The sequence below is a fragment of the Sesamum indicum genome, linkage group LG6 (genome assembly GCF_000512975.1).
Source record: "Sesamum indicum cultivar Zhongzhi No. 13 linkage group LG6, S_indicum_v1.0, whole genome shotgun sequence".
Classification (NCBI taxonomy): domain Eukaryota; kingdom Viridiplantae; phylum Streptophyta; class Magnoliopsida; order Lamiales; family Pedaliaceae; genus Sesamum; species Sesamum indicum.
This window is the reverse complement of record NC_026150.1, coordinates 11,260,155-11,280,798: the sequence shown is the minus strand read 5'-3', so window position 1 is coordinate 11,280,798 and position 20,644 is coordinate 11,260,155. Positions and strand designations below refer to the sequence as shown.

At 32.3% G+C, this 20,644-nt stretch overlaps 1 protein-coding gene and 1 long non-coding RNA gene across 4 annotated transcripts; both read left to right on the top strand.

Moving 5' to 3' along the window:
• On the top strand, positions 1-1,069 carry LOC110012194. The gene is made up of 2 exons (XR_002287361.1): positions 1-73; positions 654-1,069. It is a non-coding gene; the product is annotated as an uncharacterized LOC110012194 (long non-coding RNA).
• LOC105164361 (nudix hydrolase 8-like) lies at positions 9,519-14,599 on the top strand. Of its 3 annotated transcripts, none has more exons than XM_011083000.2 (10): positions 9,519-9,874; positions 9,975-10,121; positions 10,748-11,010; positions 11,402-11,467; positions 11,585-11,722; positions 12,386-12,463; positions 12,547-12,597; positions 12,712-12,746; positions 13,241-13,349; positions 14,299-14,599. In XM_011083000.2, the coding sequence occupies exons 2-10, from the start codon at positions 10,001-10,003 to the stop codon at positions 14,503-14,505; spliced, it is 1,068 nt and encodes a 355-aa protein (XP_011081302.1). In that variant the 5' UTR covers positions 9,519-9,874; positions 9,975-10,000; the 3' UTR covers positions 14,506-14,599. The 3 variants fall into 3 exon arrangements, with proteins under 3 accessions (XP_011081302.1, XP_011081301.1, XP_020550797.1); XM_020695138.1 differs by having other exon boundaries at positions 9,523-10,121; positions 10,748-10,855; positions 10,973-11,010; XM_011082999.2 differs by having other exon boundaries at positions 9,520-10,121.

Below are 20,644 nucleotides of genomic sequence, written 5' to 3'. Positions count from 1 at the left end.
CAGAGATTTATTCAATCAAAGAGTACAACAGGGGAAAGGAGCAAAAAGCTAAGGATGGCATCCATTTGTCAAGGTACAGGAATACTTGAGTTAATTGCAAACATGTTTAAACAATTCACTTCATGCACCTTAATTTCTTGGGAGTACTTATAAAATTTTGGTCTTTATTGAGAAGTATACTTACAAAATAAAAGGGTATATTACACTTTGCTTTTGAATAATGCTCGTTTTTATAATTTATCATTGATTTTTTTTTTGATCAATTTACCATCTCAAATTTGCGAAATTTGTACTTTGTTATATATGACTGTTGCTTTGTTGATTTTTTTGCCGGAAAAACACTACATGCTTTTCATATATGAAAACATCTCATTATACAGCCCTTAAGTATCACATGTACACTGCATGTGATGTTTTTTCGATAAAAAACTTGATTAAAGAATAGTTATAAGGCAAAGTGTAAAATTTCATAAAGTTGAGATGGTAAGTTGATACAAAAAAATAAAGTTTAGATGCTAAAGTGTAATAACGATCATAATTCGGATGGCAAAATGTAATTAACTCTAAATAAAATTACAACCTTAAGGGCTCGTGGCCCGAGTTAGTTGGAGTGTAATAACGATCAAAATATAATAATTCTTTGATCCATGCAGGTAAGGACTCGTGGCCCGAGTTAGTTGGAGTGTGTGGAGAAATCGCAGTAAAAACTATTGAGAAAGAAAACTCTTTGGTCAATGCTATTCTTGTTCCACCAGCAATACCAACTTTTGATTATAGATGCGATCGAGTATTTGTTTTCATTGATGAAAAAGGCATCGTTTCAAGGGTGCCTATGATCTTCTAGGGTTAAACAAACGGATGGTCGAATCCCCACTATTTCACATAATTAGTTTGGATTTGAATAAATCTGATGTAAATTAAAATATTGTCCAGTTAATAAGTTATTTGTGGACGCCAATAATGTTTCCTATGTAATGTGTGTGTCAGTAAATATTGCGGCAAGTTTCATCTTTGTTCAAATTTCGTACACCAATTAGAAACTTGTCCCTTATAAGAAATGGTGTCAATATTTCGTGTCATGTATTGATGTTTAAAGGTATGTTGATGTCAATAAATGTCATGTTATTCCTTTTCTCTCGTTGTTTAGATATTCTTAAATTTATTTTTGTTTTGCTACAGAATTGAAGAGGTTAGCAATACTAAAAAAAGGGGAGAAATGTAAGCAACCCCCTTGTGATATCGCAAATGAGCAAATTACCCCCCTTATGAAAAGATAAATAGCGATTTACCTTCCTATATTTTTTAAAATACAACAGTTTACCCCCCATAATTTTTAAAATGAAGCAATTTACCTCCCTGTATAATAAGGTAAATTGCTTCATTTTAAAAAGTATAGGGGGTAAATTGTTATATTTTTCTCATAAGGAGTAATGTGCTCATTTTCAATATCACAGGGGGATAAATTGCTATTAACCCCTAAAAAAAGTGATCGCATCGAAATTATTACTAATTATACATATTAAATAGCAACAATTCTTATTTTGCGACCGTAATGATTTGCATTATTGAAATGGTGACCTTTTTGAAACAAATGTCACTAAAAATAATTAATGACAAAAATTCGTACATAATGTTTTTATTATGAACAATTAAGCGACATATGTATACAATTGTTAGTGTATTTTTATTATCATTAAATTGTTATTATAGATATGTCACTATTGACCTATGGTGACCATTTTAATCATAATTCTTGTTATTAAAATTATTATAATCTTAATGTACATCTACAGTGGCAGCCTAAAAATTGTCATTTAGAATTTTGTCACAAATATTATCTATTGTTGTAGTGTGGTGTAATTAATTATGTCGTGCCAAGAATTTCATGGTAAAAATTAGTGAGAAATAATATAATAATTAAATTATAAAGCTAACAAGTAATATATAATAATTGAAAGATATGTATGTGTAATAATGAATAAGATTTCACTAAATATATATTGTCTCATTGCCACTAGTTTTTGCATGAATTTCGTATAAAATCGGTTGCAAAATTTAATTTTCTACGAAATCTAGTAGCTGAGTATTTTTCGTCCTGTAAGTACTAATGCTATAGTGTCACAATTTTATTTATTTTTTTGCCACGGGGTATTTGTTTGTGGTAAAATTCCGTTGCTGAAACTTTAACTTCTAGCAAAATTTGCAACGAAAACTATAACTTTTCTCGTTTGCAAAATTGCGACGAAATCTTTTTGCTAGAATCTATTGCAAGTTTTTACTATAAAATTTTATACTTTAGTTTTAAAATAATTGTTGTTTCAATTTTTTGATATTTAATGTTTAAAAACAAAATTATCTTTGATTTGCCATTAATAATTTATAAAATTCAAATATGACAAAATATTTAATCAAAAGCAAATATAGGAAAGATAATTCAACACATATCCATCAAATAAAAGTACAAAGTTTTAAATATCCAAATTTAAAATAAACATTTTTACACATTTAAAATTACCAATAAAGTGCTGTTATGTTTTGTCTTAATTTCCATTAGATGAAATGAAGTTGTCTATAATAATTGTAATAATATTTATTTGGGTCAAACACACTTTTTCTCTCTAAATGATTTTTAATGTAATATTTATTCCCCAAAATTAATAAATATAACACTTACTCTGATTAGACAATAATGAGATTGAACTCATTTTGCGAGGTCTTTCTTTGCCACGAAACTTTTCGGACACGAAATGGTTATTTTAATTTTAAATTTTCAAGATGACAAAAATTATCAATTCCATAAAAAAAAAATGCACTATTTAAGGAACAAAATTATCAGTCTTGAGAACTAAAAAAACGTAGTGGTATACTTTGACAACTAAAAATATAATTTTTCCTTGAAAAATCGATTCCAAACATAAGATAAACCCCAAAATACTTTTGTTTTTAGACCAACATATAGGATATTGTTAAGAGACCAACTATTATTTTTCAAAAAATTACACCACTGAAGATTTATTATTCTGGGTTTGATTTTCACTCTATTTTATGAGTACAAGTATATTGCCATGTATTAGAGACCTTCAAGTCGTCAAAGAGACCTTCATAGATTGGAAGGCAATACCCAAGTATCTAAGGTATTTCGAGGACTTTTGTACTTGGTGAGAACAGTAGTTGTTCTTCTTGATAAAAGTATCATCTTGTCGTTTGGGACCACAGTCTGTCACTGTTCGAAACAGAATATGTACGTCCTACTGCACAATCTTGATCATGTTTTGGATCTAGGGTGCACGTGAAAATTGTACAATCTACCGACATATATAAATATTGGTTGTCCCGCATTAAGTACAATTTTTGCTACCCCAACTCTTTACGCTCTTTGTTTAAAAGACCTTGGATACTCAAATGAGTTGAGGGTCGGAGAACCATCATCGAAACTCCTTCTGGCTTGGCTTGTATTCTTTTGTAGGATTTACTCCAAATCTGAGAACATATTTGAAGTATTAGTATAGTAGAATCCTTAAATACTCGCCATAAAATATCCAAAAACCTTACTATATTTTCTAGGTACAACATATGTATATATGCATACAGAGCAAAAGAGGGCTGGGGGTCGGAGAAGAAGAGAGACACAAGTGAAAGCAGGTGAATTTTTGGGGGCTGCTAGGACAAGGGAGGGGGGTAGGTGTAGTAAGAGGAAATGGGGTGGCGGGCGGGGAAAGGGGAAGAGAGGAAGCAGCCTGCCAACGGGGGTTTGGGAGGGGAAGCAACCAATGGGTCAGGTGGGAGGGGCAGGGTAGAGGGAGGCGGAAGAAGACGAAATAAAAAATATGCAAATTACAAATACCTATTATGAGATTCGACATAATTATAAATATTTTTCTTGTAAAATTATAAATACCCCATTAAATGAAAAATAATATGTAGTCTCTAAATGGTGATGTGGAAATCGATATTCAACTTGTGTCCTTTTGATTTATTTTACGTAGTGACTTGTGTTGTCACTCTTCTATTATTGTGTGGTAGAGGGCTTCTTAGAATAGGTGACTGGAAAGCCAATTAGACTGATTGTTTTAGAAACTATTCGTCAAACTTTATCAAAAATAATATTGTCATGATGAATATAATAAATATTCATCAAAAGCGTTAGGCGTTTGTTCTACTTACTACTTACATTGAACAGCGTTTCAATATCACAACAAATGCCAACATATATAAAGGTTAAACCTGTGGAGTTGGGCTATGCATAGGTTGGCAACTAAGAAGCCAACTTATGAGGATTGGTTTGAAACATTTCAAGTCGAGAACCTTGAGACGGGGTATCGAGAATCTTATAAAAACTTGCACTATGTATTGCAGCACCGTGTTTCATCAACTAAAGACGTAGATTGTTTGTGCAATTTTAGTGGATTAGTTGGCAAGGTAGTAAACAAATTGAACTGTCTCGCGAAAATCGTCATATGAAAACCTTGAGAGATTGATCGGTATGACTAGAATTCCCAATTTCGATAATATCGAATTAGTTCTCGGATTTGAGGAATCATGGCAGTCACGTGCATACAAAAACTGTATCTTGGATCCAGCGATGACTAGGTTGTGAGATATGGCCATTATAAACCTTATCCAGTATAGTCCAAAACATAGCAAGGACGATGGATTCCAATAAAGAATTTGTCCCCTATCAGTATTGTGACAGTAAAATCTTCTATGCGCTTTGAGATGATTAAACTCTTTAAGTCTTTGGCCATAGCGATTGATTGAGTGAGGAGGCATTTCCTATGTTGATCATATAGTAAAATCCATCTCGAGTATGAAGCATAGATGGCTAGTCAAGGATGAAAATTGATGCCCAATTTCATATCTAGACTAAGGTCAAGAGATAGTTGACAGTAGAACCATATCAATATGGAACTTGGAGCCTAAATATTCACGCCACTATTCATGAACTGTTGCTAGACTGGCCATCCATGGTAACAGGTTATTTTTAACTATTGATTAATCAGAATTGATTAATTAAATTATATTTAATTAATTATGTCAACATAAAGCCCAAATTTAACTGACGATGAATTTAAAGAGTCATATACAAATTACTGAAAAGTGATGAAATCAAATTGGAAGTACTTCCGTAAGAGGAGAATTAATTTAATTAGAGTAAATTAATTCTTGGAAAGCTTAAATAATTGGATCATTTATGTGGAGTCATCCATTAGATGGATGATCCAAAATACATGTTAATTAGATTTAATTAAATTTTGAATCTAACTTTTAAGTTAATTGGTTAATTTAAAATACGCTTGGGCTAATTTATTAGTGGATTGGGTTCATTAACTAATTAGTAGATGGACTTGTCTTATTAGTGGATATGATTCATTAATTAAAACATGGGTTAGAAATAATTAATTGAACTAATTATGTTTAATTGAATTAATTAATTAAGACGATTGGATACAATATTTAACTAAGTATATTTTGGGCTTGTGAATATTTAATTGAATTAAATATGCACTTGGGCTTTCCTGAGAAGTGTTGTTCTTGAGAAAAGAATAAGTCGTTTGGCTAGTTAGAAGGTCCCCAACTAAAATTCTTCGAAGTTTAAGTCAGCATAAGTCATTAGATGATCGCATGCGATCTAGAGAAATAAACGAGGTCAAAAAGATAGTAAATGTAACGTACCATAAATGCGTGTAAACAGTAATATTTATAGGTCCAAATATCTGTACACGATTGGTCCACGTGGTGGCATCGTGAGGTGTCGTCAGAGGATCTACAGTAATATCAATACGTGTAAACAATAATATTTTATTTAATCTTTTTAATAATTACCATTACGTCCTACCTAATTTTCTTATTAATATAATTTGCTCCCAAATATTATAATGAGCTCCAAGTTACTCCATTTAATTATATTTCAAACGTGACCTATAATTTATTTATAATTAAATTAAAATTTTCTTAATAGTTACCAATTAGTCTCTCAATTATAATTTTTTTGAATAACTTCTAGAGGGCAGATTACAGTTTTTCAAGGTTTCTCCAAGGAATGGCCAGACTGTTTTGAGTAAATTATAATGAGTTTTTACAAAATCTAGTATACTTATAATACTCTTTTATTATTTATCAAATTATCAATACCCTCTTATTTTACAGACATCCAAGAATTAGCCCAATTGTTAATTTACGTTAGTTTTCTATCCTTTTTTTACAATTATTTATTTTAAAAATAAAAAAACACAATAAAAGTAAAGTTGACAATTTCAAACCTCCATCCAAAATTACACAATTTTATCATATATAAGAAAAATATCGATAATATTTCAAACAATAAAAAAATATTCATATTATGTAAAATCTCAATGAATGTGGTTGTAATTTACCTCAACTATCTTATTATATGTTTTTTCTAAGTCTAGTTTAATAGCCATAAAACATTCCCTAGTCTCTTTCCTATTCATATCATGCAATAGTTCATGTGCCATAATAATGTTGTCGTTGATGCTTCCGCTAGGCACAAATGCATATTGATAGGGTGGAATCAATCAATCAATCAATCAATCAATCAATAATATCCCATAATCTTTACCAACTAAAATATTTAAAATAATTTTATAGAAAGTCTTATCACTTCTTAGTGCATATATGTAATTTCCATATACACATAATATTTCACATGGAATATTTTTATTTATTTATTTTTTTTTTTACATTAGATGAGTTACCAAATGAGTTTTAGTATTATATGTTTCCAACCCATCAATTTTGATTCTGAAATTCTTTTAAGATTCGTTTGGTTCAAATAAGAAAAAAGAGAAAATAAAATAGGAGGGAAAGGAAAAGAATAATAGTTTTTTTTTTAAATTGTTCGATGTAATTAGAAGGGAAGTAAATTCCAAACACTTTCTTTTATTTGGTAGAGGAAAATAGATTGAGAAAAGAAAAAAGAAGTCTAATTTTTGTAATTTTACTGAATAACTCTTCTATTCATTTTGTATTAGAAAATAAATATAATAATATTATACTAATGTAATTTTAGTTATCAAATATTTTAAAATCTTATTAATAAAAATATTTATAAAAAAAGAATAGGAATATTTTTTATTAATAAAAATATTTAATCAAAATACAAGTATTGCTCATTTATTCTAAATTATTTAGTTTAAATAAATAAAAATTACTAACAAGATTGTTGACTTCGATGCAGTGTTTTATTATCATTTTTTGGTAATTACATATGGTATTATCAACGGAAAGGAGAAAAAAAATTGGAGAGAAATTATATATATATATATATGGGTAATAGAGTAAATAAAAATAAAAACGGTACTTTTTATCTTTTTGCTCTTATACTTCCACTTTTCAGTCCAATATTGGACAAAAATAAAATTGGACTTCGGATGGGTTTCATATACCTCGAGTTTTATTTCACTTCCATCTCTTCCCTCGAACCAAACACCAAATTATCTTTTTTACTTCTACTTCCACTTCCACTTCCACTTTCCACTCCAACCAAATACACTCTTAAAATGATTAAATTCAGTAATCTCTATTAATTAACTATAGAGACATTTTTAGAGGTAAAGAAAATAAGAAGGTCGATACTAATTTGGGCCTTGTTTAATTATGGGAATTGGACTGGATATCTTGAGATACCCAACTCAATTCCTTGTTTACTTGCATTAGCCTGGTCTGAGTAATAACACTTAGCCCCATGATATATAACGATAAGAAGATGATTTAAATCCCATCAAATTTGTCGAAATTTATTACCCCACCAGCCTAAGTTGGGAGAGATTGCATGTGATTTTACACATTTATAAGTAGATATGAAAATATTTTTGTTTGGATTATCCAAACTTTCAATATATATACAAAATTATCCAATTTCTTTTTTTAACCTATTTCCCAAATTTTGTTTTATCTGAAATTTTGTCAAAACAAATAAATACGATAATAGGGTTTTCATGAAATTTAGCACCCCCCCCCTCCCATGACGTTGCAAAGGATCAAACCTCCTATGAAAAAAAATAGCAATTTATTCTCATGTGTTTCTTAAAATGATACAACTTATCTCCCTGTCTAAAGAGTTAAATTATTTTTTTAAAAAAAATATAGAGAAATAAATTATTATTTATTTTTTATTTCATAAAGGGATAATTTGCTCATATATAATACCACAGAGACATTACTTACATTTTTTCAAAATAAAATATATAATGTAATAATTTAATCTCATCCTACATTTTATTCGTCATTAATCTATCTCAATTTAATCCCATCAGTTTGACGAGCTCTCGGAGGACGAAACTTGAAATTATCCCTATCTTAGGAGGTCCTCATCTTCAAAATCAAACTCCTTGCCTTGTTAGTGGGACACACACTGCACTTAATAGTGCTGACAAACTTGCTGGCCATATTATATTATCAAGTGCATTTGTGCATGTTGTGTAAGTTAGCACTTGAAATTATGTATCACATTTATACTATTATTATGAAAGAAAATTTTATTGTTGTATTAATTTTTGAATATTTGAATTTATTTTTTAATTTGTTGTTTCCATTCGATAGAATTTGATCATAATAGTGATTGTAATGTTTTTTGATGAGTTCATTGAAGTACTTCCAGAACTTCCTCGACTTTTGACTCTTTTATAGTTTGGAAGCCAGTGTTTTGTGACTGATAACAAACTTCTTAATATAAATGATAAATTACAATCACTTTTCTTGAGATTTGGTATAATTACAAATACCTTCTCGTTGTTTGAAAATCACAGTTACCCCCCTGATTTTAACGTCCATCTAGCAACGGGCTCATTCCGTTCGTTTTCCGTTCAATTTTTGTGATAAACTGATCAAAATGTAATTTACATTCTTGTAAATTGCAAATGAGCAAAAGTATCCCTTTATGAAAAATAATAGTGATTTTAACCCTCTTTATGTTTTAATATAAAACAATTTATCTCTTTAGACAGTGAGATAAATTGCTTCATTTTGATAAATAAGGGGAGTAAATTGTTGTATTTTAAAAATATAGAGATGTAAATTACTATTTTTTTTCATAAGAGAGTAATTTGCTTATTTGAAATATGACGAGAGAGTTGTTTGTTGTTTTTCATATATATATATATATACACACTGCATAAGCATATTCCCACGAGAAAGGAATAAAAGTAACATCAAAATTTTAGAAATATGTGTTTTCCTTTTCCAAATTTATGATTATTTTACCATAAGAAAAAAAGATATGATTGCCAAAAATAAAAATTATATTATTAAAAAAGATTATATACATTACATGTCTGTATTAAATAAACTATAATTATTAATTATTTCTTAAAATAAAATAATTGAAGCACCGAGGCGTCATGGGCAGTATCATCTGTGGCCCACGCGCCTTGATGACGTTGCTCTATCCACGCATTCAAACACATGTTCCTCCTTTTTCACTCACTGTCACTTTAACTCTCTCTCTCTCTCTCTTTCTCTCCTTATGTCGGATTCTTCTCTTTTTTTTTTTTGTTTTTCACTTGAGATATTTTAAAGTGGATTTTATGATTTGTTTGTCGTTCTCACAGCGAAGCCAATTTCTCACCACAAATTCGCAATGGGGTGACCCATTTCATAATACAAATAACCTGTTTTGGGGTAGTTTATGATTTTAATCATCCGGTATTAGGATTACATTCCTTGTCTTCTTCCTGGTTTGGCGCCTGAGGGAGAAACCAACCGCATTCTCTGATTCTTTGTCTCTCCCACTCACCCTTTTCGTGGTTTGTTGAGAGCATTTATCTGGTTTGCTTAGTTTATCCCGAAGGTGTAGAATCCCAAGAATATTTCTTGTTTTGGAGCAATTTCGAGGGATTCTCCGAATATTTTCAGAGTACCATGAGATAATATTTTTATTCTGTGATCTGTTGTCATATATATATGTCTATTACTTAGTTGGAGTTCCGGACTAAGTTTGTTATTGGGTAATCTAGATTTGGGAGGAATTTACTACTTATTAATGGAGCTGAAACTGTTTGGCTCGAAGTCGCTATCTTCCGGTTCAGAGATGATGCTTTCAAGCCCTTTCCTGAACTCGAGACAGATTATGAAAGTGATTCCGCACTCTTGTTCCTGCAGAGGTAACTTTAAGATTCCTTATTTGATTGGGAAAGGGAATGGTTTTGAGAAAAATGTGCGTTGATGATTAGTCCGTTTTCAGTCTCTTTGATTTTAAGCTTGCTTATTGGTTAGTGCGAACTGCGAAGTCTTGTGTTATGATTTACTAACAGTTCTGTTGTTTGAGGCTCTGCGCCCTGTTAGTGAAGTTTCTTTTGTCATTGATTAATGAGCAATATGCATTCGTTATGAACTTGAAAGAAATGTTAAAGATGAGTGCACTGACGAGCTTCAATTGAACCATTTTTTGATCGGTGAGATCCACACATTTTGGTCCTTCCGTGTATTATCAATTCCTTCTTTTGCTCACATGCTCAGATAAAGTATGTTTAATGTTTTCAATGGCATGATCTGTATCACAAAGATAAACCTTATTATATATATATCTACATGTGTACATAGGTATACATTATTATACGTTCTTGCATGTCAGTATGTGTATATACAAGTAGATTTGAATGTAAATGTGTTAATATACATAAAGCCAGAAAATTTCTTTTTGTGTATTATCAAAACCTACTTTTTGAATCTAGCTTTCATCTCATCGTACCCTTTCTTTCCTAGTTATGTTTTAGCTGGATTTTTTCAGGCATTGTCCCGAGGGCTTCATACCCAAGTACTTCACCAACTGGCACTAGTGCAGTTAGCCAACAGGATCGTCTAGACTCTAATTCATATGGAATCAATGGAACAAAAGGTTCAGGTTCAAGTCCATTCCTGAAAAGTGTCAGAGTCCTTGATGCATTTGATGATGAGTATGATGGAGTTGTTGTAAATCCGACGACACTACCTTCTAATCCTACTGTATTTGCAGCTGCACTTCGTTCATCTATGTGCCATTGGAGAATAAAGGTATCTGCTGTTATGTGTTTGCTTTACCTCTATTGGCACCGCTGCAGCAGGTCCTCTGTAGCTAATCTTCTGAAGAGTTCAAATAATTGAGTTATCGTAATTTGCAGCTGTCAACAAGATATTTTTCTTTAATTGTCGTCCTTATAAGTTCTTCTTCAATATTTAGTTGTTATTTATGTCTTAGCTTTCACATCATCAACGCCATTATATCATTCTATCAGAAAAATATGACTTTACCATGTAGGTTTCTGTTTTACGTGTTTATAAATTATACAATACTATGTTAGCTTATTTTTCATTACTTTATAATTGATGAACCAGAGGTGAGCTCTTTTCTTGTTTCTAAAATTCAAAGTCAGGGAATTAATAATCTAAAGCCACTCGACTTCAGGGAAAGAAGGGTGTTTGGCTCAAGCTACCCCTGGAAAGATCTGACCTTGTTCCTGTAGCTGTACAGGTGACATACATATCCTACTTATTCTATTTTCAAAATAGCAAACAATAAATGACAAGTATCCTGCCCCTTAGTTTTTCATTGTAAGTGAGCAGTGCCTTAAGGTTTGGCTTTATGTAGGAAGGATTTCAGTATCATCATGCTGAGAGATCTTATGTCATGATGACATACTGGATTGCTGACGGACCTTGCCTGCTTCCATCAAATGCTTCTCATCATGTTGGAGTTGGTTCGTTTGTAATCAATGATAAAGATGAGGTATGTTTTCCACTGCTAAAACAAATGCATCCTCTGTTCTTGGAAAACTTCATCCTCGAATTCCAGAAATATTTTTACATACATCCTGCGTCCCTTGTCTTCCTAAGTTTCTCTACCCAGAACTAAGGTCTACTGGTTCTGGGAGAGTTAAGCATCAATTCTGTGAGCATGGTTCAGTGAAAATTGTTTGGTGTACATTTTTTTAGTTTTTGGCCTTTTGGCGAAGGTTCTATTTTGACAATGTATTTGCATGTTCTTGTGTTATTTTGGTACTTTTACCAGCTGGGTCATGTATCTCATTTTACTTGTTTTTTTAGTTACTTTCTCATGAATCAATGAGAAAGAGAAATACTTGCATTTGAAGAAGTTTCACAGATCTCTTTACTAAATGGAGATCGTGAAGCTATTTCCTTATACTAGTTCTGCTTCGTTACGGTTACTGACTTGTGTAGCTAATAGCCCTATGTATATCAAACAAGTTTGTCATAGGCCTCAATGAAATCCGTTTCAGAATCTTATTCCTGCTTTTAGGGCTTTGTAGTTTCCGTTTGCCGAGTGTTCCTTTCATGCTGTTTGGCTCCACCCAATCTATATCCATGAGTATTCAGCTTTGAAAATCCAGAAAAACCTTTTCTGTAGTTCTGATGTATTTACTCCATACAGGTCCTAGTAGTGCAAGAAAAACATAGTACTCCCAGCCTATTTGGTCTTTGGAAAATTCCAACTGGTTTCATTCATGAGGTATGTTTTAACACCTCTGAATATATATGTTTGCTGATGTCTGTTAATGTCCATACCTTATACAATGTTATTCTACTGATCAGTCAGAAGAAATCTACACAGGAGCTGTAAGAGAAGTAAAAGAGGAAACAGGGGTATGATACTTGCTTAGTGAAATTTCTGCTTGAGCATTCTAGTTTCAAATTTCTCTTGGTGTTGTTACATCGCACTTGCAGATCTTTTAGGATAACATTTCTTTTCTTTTCCAGGTTGATACTGAATTTGTGGAAGTAGTAGCTTTCAGGTACAAGAAAATCTTCCCTTTACTTTTGAATTCGATATTTGTATTTAGAGAGTTCCATCTTTTAACTGCCATAAATATAAGCCTGTAATCTTCTCATCTCTGACAAAGAAATGGTTGCAAACTACTTACACCACAACTATTGGTTGTAGAGAAACATATCTTTAAGGGTTTCCTTGGTTGAAACAGAAAAAACTTGTGTAAGAAAATTTAGCTTCATATCAAATTAGCATGAAGAATTAGGAAAAACAAAGTTCTTCAGAACCCTCAATTTTGGATCATCTAGTATGACAAATTGGATTACACTACAATCTCCAATTCTTACAGTGATTTCATGGCCTTTGAACATGCAATCTCTGAACATGCTAGTTTGGAATATAATTCATGGAAAATTAATTTGTTTTGCTTTTAAGGTTACAACTCATTGATCAAACTGATTTTTGTGTTGAATGTTTGTGCATATTCAACCTGGTTTTTATAATTAACATATACTACAGGCACGCCCAGAATGTCTCTTTTGAGAAGTCAGATCTGTTTTTCGTCTGCATCTTAAGGCCCTTGTCGACAGAAATCATGGTTGATGATCTAGAAATTCAAGCGGCCAAGGTAACATGATTTGTTATAAATATACAATATATATCCATGTCTACCATTATTGCCGTTTGGTGATAATGTTGATGATAATCCTTCTTGCTTACCAATTTCTTGGAGTGGCAACTTGAAAAGAATGAACATTTACACGGAGAAGACAAATACTGTCAACATGAAATTTTCTGGGTCACTTTGCAATTTGGCTTGTGAAATGGAAATGGGTTCTATGCCACTGAAACTAGAGGAATGCTGATAGAGGTCTAGTAATCCATGGAAATTCTATCCTCACATTATCAAAAGCGTTCTTGAATTGCTCAAAAACTGAGTGTGTCAACAGGGCTTATAACAGTTTAATGCTTTCAAGATTCTAAGACTTATCTCACAAACTAGGAGTTGCTTGTTTAGGGAGCAGATCATGAGGGTTAGGTCATTTGTATTGTTTACTGAAAAGGTGCTGACAAAACGACATCAGCAAAGGTGCATAGTCATTTTTGCCTACTTATTGAGAAATCAATTATAGTTGATCACATGTGGGATCAAGAGTAACGAGGGAGTAGTTATCGCCCTTTTATTAGATCAAGCCCCTATCTTCAGTTTTAGGCTTATAACGACTTTATGAGAGTTCTCTTTTACTTATTTTACTTTCAATTTAGAATTTCTTCATGAACAATTATCAAATACTCAAACTACAAAATGGTCTGTTAGCCAGTTTCTATTGCCTGAAATCCCTTTTATACCTAAATATCCACACATTTTGTGAATCCCGTTTGAGTATTTAGGTGGATTATGATTGAAAATAAACTAAGCACAAGCAAAAAATATGAAAGATACTAACAAACCGCCAGTAAAGGATTATGTGATCACATTTGAATTGCATTTAAGTATGACTAAAGATTCAAGGGACACTTACCAGTTTGGATGAATTTGTCTAACTTTTTTACGGTATCTCTTTATGCGCACACAGTGGATGCCTTTGGACGAGTTTGTGAACCAACCGTTAATACAAGGGGACAGCATGTTCAAGAAAATAATTGAAATCTGCATTGCAAGGCTTGGAAAGCGTTACTGCGGATTATCTGTGCACCAGCTGGTGTCCAAATTTGACGGCAAAACATCCTCATTGTACTTCAACATAGTTGAAGATAAGGATTCTGATTGTCAAGCCAACTGAAGGACGACTCTAATTGCTAAAACAATGTAATTGTGATGCATATATATATAATGTAAATAACACTTCTTTGGGAGCACATTCCTTGCTTCTCTCTGTCTGTTGATTTATGGCCTGGCGTGAGAACTCACCATAACTTTAACACCACTCTACCTTTCTTCCATTTTTTTTTCACCATTTTCCATCTAATTACGACGTTCAATGTATAGTAAATGTCTTGTAAGACTATCAAAACAGGTTCTGCGTTGTAGATATTCAAAATAATCCTATGCATCTCAACTTATTGAGATATGTTTGATCCCTTCCGGGTAAATGAATATATACTTGTGTAGTACTATCTCCAACCTGAAAGCCAGCTGGGGTTCGGATAGACTTGATCCTCTCTGTTGTATTCTAAGCAAGTACAGTTCAACAAACGAGCAGGAACAACAGAATGTGGTTATTAAGGTGGGATCCTTAGGATAATCATAAATTATAATGGTTCGCAAAATATGAATTGTTTAAAATGCACTCATTTATACAGTAATTTTTTTATAAATTATTAATGTTTGGACTACGTAATTTTATTAATTTTATTATTTTTCATGAATAAAACAAATACATTATATTGCCTAATTGAATGATACTCATTACAATGTGACTAATTAAATATAATACAATCCCTCCCCCTCCCCCCCCCCCAAAAAAAAGAGCCAAATTGCATATTATCTCTCTGTGTTTTCAAAATTAAGTTAAAAATCCTCTTGTATTTTGAAAATAGGCAAAAAAATCCATCCATTTTTTTAAATATAGCACACTTACTATTCACCCTTATTGAAACTGACAGTGTTAATTTTTTTGTCAAAAGACCGTTATGCCTTAATCTATTATATATTATTTTTTATTTTCATGGCCATTGGATCCTTATTTATCATATAATAGCCGTAGGATCCATCTCAACCTTTAGATGTCAAATTACTAAAGGTCAAGATTAATTAATTTTGATGTATATTATATTTATAATTATAAAATATAAAATCTAAATTATTATTTACAAAAAATAAGAATAATAAATTAACCCTATTCCCCTCCCCCTCCTCACCCCCTCCAACTGCCGCCTACCCCAATCCCTGAGGGCGACAGTGATGCGGTGGTCGCCCATGTGATCGTCGTTGTTGCCTCTTTTACTTTTTTTATTTTTTATTTTTAATATAAATTAAAATTATTATTTAGATAAAACAAAAAAATTGATTTTTTGAAATTTAAAAATAATAAAAGAAAGTACTAAAATTTTCATTGTAAATACATATGATAGTAATTTAAATGTAAATATTATTTATAGTAAATAATTTATTAAAGTATATTTAAATTAAGTATTAATTTAAATAAATTAAAAAAGTATTATTATTATTGTTCATTAGTATTTACATTGATATAAATATTTAAATTTTAAAAAATGAACTTAGTATTTTTTTTGTATTATGATTTTAATTGAATTTTTTATTTTAAATTATAATTTTATAAAAAAATACCTACATTTTTTGTAATTTAAATAAATATATTTAAGAATAAATTTATTTATATTTTAGATAGGACGAAAATGCAAAAGAAGAACATTAAAAACAAGGTTAAAGCAAGTACATTTGGTTATTGTAATTTTAAACATAACAAGGGGCATTTTTATAAATTAACAGCAAAAAATGGCCCAAACCTGTAAAAAAAACAAGCCAACCCCCACCACCCGCAAGTGCACTCTACCTTTCGTTAGTTTATAAAGGAAGGGGTGGGTTTCACGTAGGGTTTTAGAAATCACATAGAGTTTTTTGCTTATTTTTAAAATATAGGAGAGTAAAATGCAATTCCCCCCTCCCCCCAAAAAAAAATGTTCATTGCACATGGTACATAATAGTAGTTAAAATGAATTGTAAAAGACAAAATATATGTTCACCTAAATTATTAATTTTCTCATTAAGTAATATTATTTTACGATCTACAAATAATTCAATCAACTAATTTTTTATTTTTTGTATTTATTATATAAAGTTGGATATATGCAAAATTGTTTAAGGATTTAGATATAGTACAATAACTTTTTATTCATCATATACATATGAATAATGAATAACAAAAATTATATAAAATATAAATCGGGTCAGGTTCGAAAAACTCGTATCCCGCACTGAATTCGGCTGGGTCCCAACCCAATGGACTCGAACCTACCCCGAACCCGCCATAACCAATACCAAACCCACCTCAAGCGAGGCGAATATATTATACTAAAAATTAAAATTTATTTACTATGATTTATATAAATAATATAATTTCAAACCATATCCAACACAAATTTAAATTAACTATAATATTCAGAAATTAAATCATGTATTTTGATTTTAAAAACTTATAAATAATATTGAATAATCTTAAAAATTTGATATGTATAATAATTTAATTCGACGCAATAATATTTTTTTACCTATAAATATTATTTTTGTAGTTATTTATCATACTTTTTTTTCAACAAAATATAAAAAATAAAACGAACTAACCAAAAACAATAAAGACAGGGATAATTTTGTCTATTCGTAGAGAATAAAGACTTAAAATACATAAAAAAAAAAAAAAAAAAACAAAAAAAAAAAAAAAAAATCTCATTCACATACCTATCACGTACAGACAACTCTGAGAAATGGAGTTATTTAATATTTTATTATTAAAAAAAATTATATTATTATAATTTTATTTAATATTATAATAAAAACATGATGAGTCGTATTTTCGTCAATAAATTAACCTGAAAAACTAAAAAGTGGCCAAGTCGCGATCTTGGCTTTTTCCTCTTTTTTTTCTTTGTTTAAATAAATTTGTATAATTTAATTATATATAATTAATTTTTAACAACATATTAAAATCAAAAAAAAATTATAAAATTAACATTGCATTAATTTAAAATATTACAATTAAGGGTACAAATGTAATATTATATTTATTTTGTACAATTGTAAAAAATTACAATGAACTATACAATTATAAATGTAAAAAATGTCCACCCATTCCACAATTCCGTCTGTGGTGTTGGCGCCGAGGTCTTCTTATTTCCTCGCCCACATTTTGAACTGGCTCATTTTGTGCCTCATTTTCATCACCACCGAACCGACTTGATGTTGTTGCGGAACTTGACTCCACATTGTCACGATATGCACCAAATGATGGAAATGGAATTGGTGAAATATTAAATCCTTGTGTATATGGTTGATTAATACCAAGACCAAGGTCAAGAGAATAATCTTGTGTTTGGTTTGGTATATATTGAGTCGATTGAAACCATTCGTCTTAAGACGGTTGAGGCATGTAATAATCTTGAGGCGGTTGAGGTGGATATACTGTAGAAGGACCAGCTATATCCACCCCAATATCATAACGTTCAACTGAACCAATAGACATTCGGCTAGAACTTCTTCTTTGCCTGTGGGATGTTGTGGGAGCATTATCGGATGGAGAAGCAATTTGTTGTGACTGTTGGGTTATAGCTTCCTTGATAATATGTAATCCATGTTCAAATCTATCCATCAATTGACTATATCCTTCAATATTTGGTGGTCTAGATCGACATAAAGTTTCAAGGGCATTCACCTCATTTGCCTGAAAATTGTAGAAAAATAATGAGCCTTGTGTTGTTAAAAAAAAAATCTACCATAAAATATGCAATATTATATAACAACGTAGCACAACTTGCAACATAGGTGCTTCTCCAGGTTGGTACCTGCTTTCCACACGTGTATCAGTAGATGACGACACGAAATTTTTTGTTATGTTGTAGTACCATTCCCAATAACCTTGTTCTGTTTCCCTTCTATTCGAAATGGGTGGCCTCTGTATAATCGTGTCATATCGTCTTTGCCATCTAGTGATATATTGTATGTGTTGCAGGTACCAATCTGCGCCCATATGATTTTTACGAAAAATCTGATGGGGGCTCATATCCCGGTATCCGTCGATTCTGGTACATTTTGCCTCATCCCGAATTGGCGAACAACCCATTAGGGACGATGCATTTCAACTATCGCGTAGAATATCAATAGACATGATGATCTCCACAACTGGGGGTTCAATCCATCGGCGTAAGCCATAATGACATTCGAGTCCATGTCATATGGTTGCCATATGAACTGTAATAAATACAAAGATGTAAATTAATACGCATTTAATTCACTGTATAAATACACGTATAATATTAAAAATAAATTACCTGATCCGCCTGCATCTCATCCAATATTTCTCGTATGACTCGGACAGTTCCCCGTACTGTGCTGGTGAAAGTGTGCTGACAATTCCAAGTAGCACCATATGGCGCTGCTGGGAGCCAGCGATTGTTGTCCATTTGGACTTGGTCCATAAATAGTCGTTGGGCACCAAGTCCAGGACAAAGTGGTGTAATCCGTGACCATGCCCAAATCTGCACGAACAATACAAATATGTGTTATTAATGAATATTTATAGCAAAAAAATTGTGCAAGAGTTATTAAGTAAATTTTACTTGTAGCAATTGCAGCGCGCCACCAATTGTCGCTTTGCCTTTTGTGCTGGCATTGCATAATTCACGATATAAAAATGCCAGCACAACACTCCCCAACTATAGTTCCTCGTTGTTTCTTTATCTTCTAATTTTGAGAGATATAGTAATGATACATAGTTACCTGAGGAATTTGGGCACATCAACAGCATGGGTGTACTGGATGACGAGGTTGTGAGGAGTGTTATAAGTGATCTCGACCGCCGCCAACGCATTTGCATCCGGGCTAAAGCCTAAGTAAGTAAGGCAATATTCCTGCCATTGTTGTGTTATGCGTCGAAATCAATTCCAGTCACCGACTCGCTGTCTATGGGGAGTGCCCATATTATTTGAATATCTTGTAGGGTAATTGTGGCTTCCCCTACATGAAAATAAAAAGTGTGCATCTCCGATCGCCACCTCTACACTAATGTAGTGATGAGGTGTTGATTTAATTGAAGGCGTCCGCACCTGTAAACTCCAGAAAATCCTATTTGATGTAGGATTTCTTGTACATGTTCGAACATATTATTTTGGTAAAAATGAGTCCAAAAGCTACCATCCGCACGTCGTGCCTATAGTACGGCATCTAGATCACATTCAGGAATATCGTCGGACCTATGTTCGGCTTGTTGAGATAATAAGTCCCATCACGAGGCCCGTAAACTGAACGTCTATAGCACATGAGATGGTTTATGGCACATGGGAGAGCTCCGTTTAAAAGCTATCCAAATACTTGGGAGCTCTCCAAAAATATAATCCAGGAACGATTATTGAATGGCAACACAAAGCCGCGACACATCAACCGGTGCATATGTGATAGGATACGTATTCTGGGCGTTCAAGCCGTGTATTGAAGGGTTCCAACACTATCGCAAACCTATCAGTGTAGATAGGACCCATCTATACACAAATACAAGAACAAGATGTTGATTGCTACTGCCATGGATGGAAATCAACAGGTACTCCCTCTTGCTTTTGCAATTATCGATGAAAAATCATATTTATCTTAGAAGTGGTTTCTTAGACAACTGAGCAGACACATTATACGGGGGCGACGGGGTATCTGCCTTATTTCTGACCGCCATGCTGGTATCACCAGAGCTGTACGTGAATGTCCGGATTTCATGCGACCAAACGGCGTGCACCGGTATTGCTTGCGGCATGTGTGTTCTAATTTCAACAGTAAACACAAAAATGTTGTGTTGAAGGATCTTTGTTGGAAAGCTGGCTCTGAATATCAGATCAGAAAATTCAATCGCATTATGGAGAAGATAAAGAGCCAGAAACTTGAGGCGTTTCAGTGGTTCTATAGGATCGACAAGGAAAAATGGACAGCATCTCATGATGGTGGATGGCGATGCGGAATTCTGACGACAAATATATCGGAATGCATAAATGGAGTATTGAAAGGCGCTCGCCGCCTACCGTTGACAGCAATTGCTGATGTTTCAGCGAAGTGTCCATTATTTCCGTGAGAGGTTAGCGAGAAGTTCTGTAATGTTGGCCAACAACCAACTGTGGACGGATTTTGCACATAAGATGTTCACACGTTGGCATCAAAATTCTGTTGAACATACCGTCACCAAATACCATCAGTTCCAACAGTCCGCC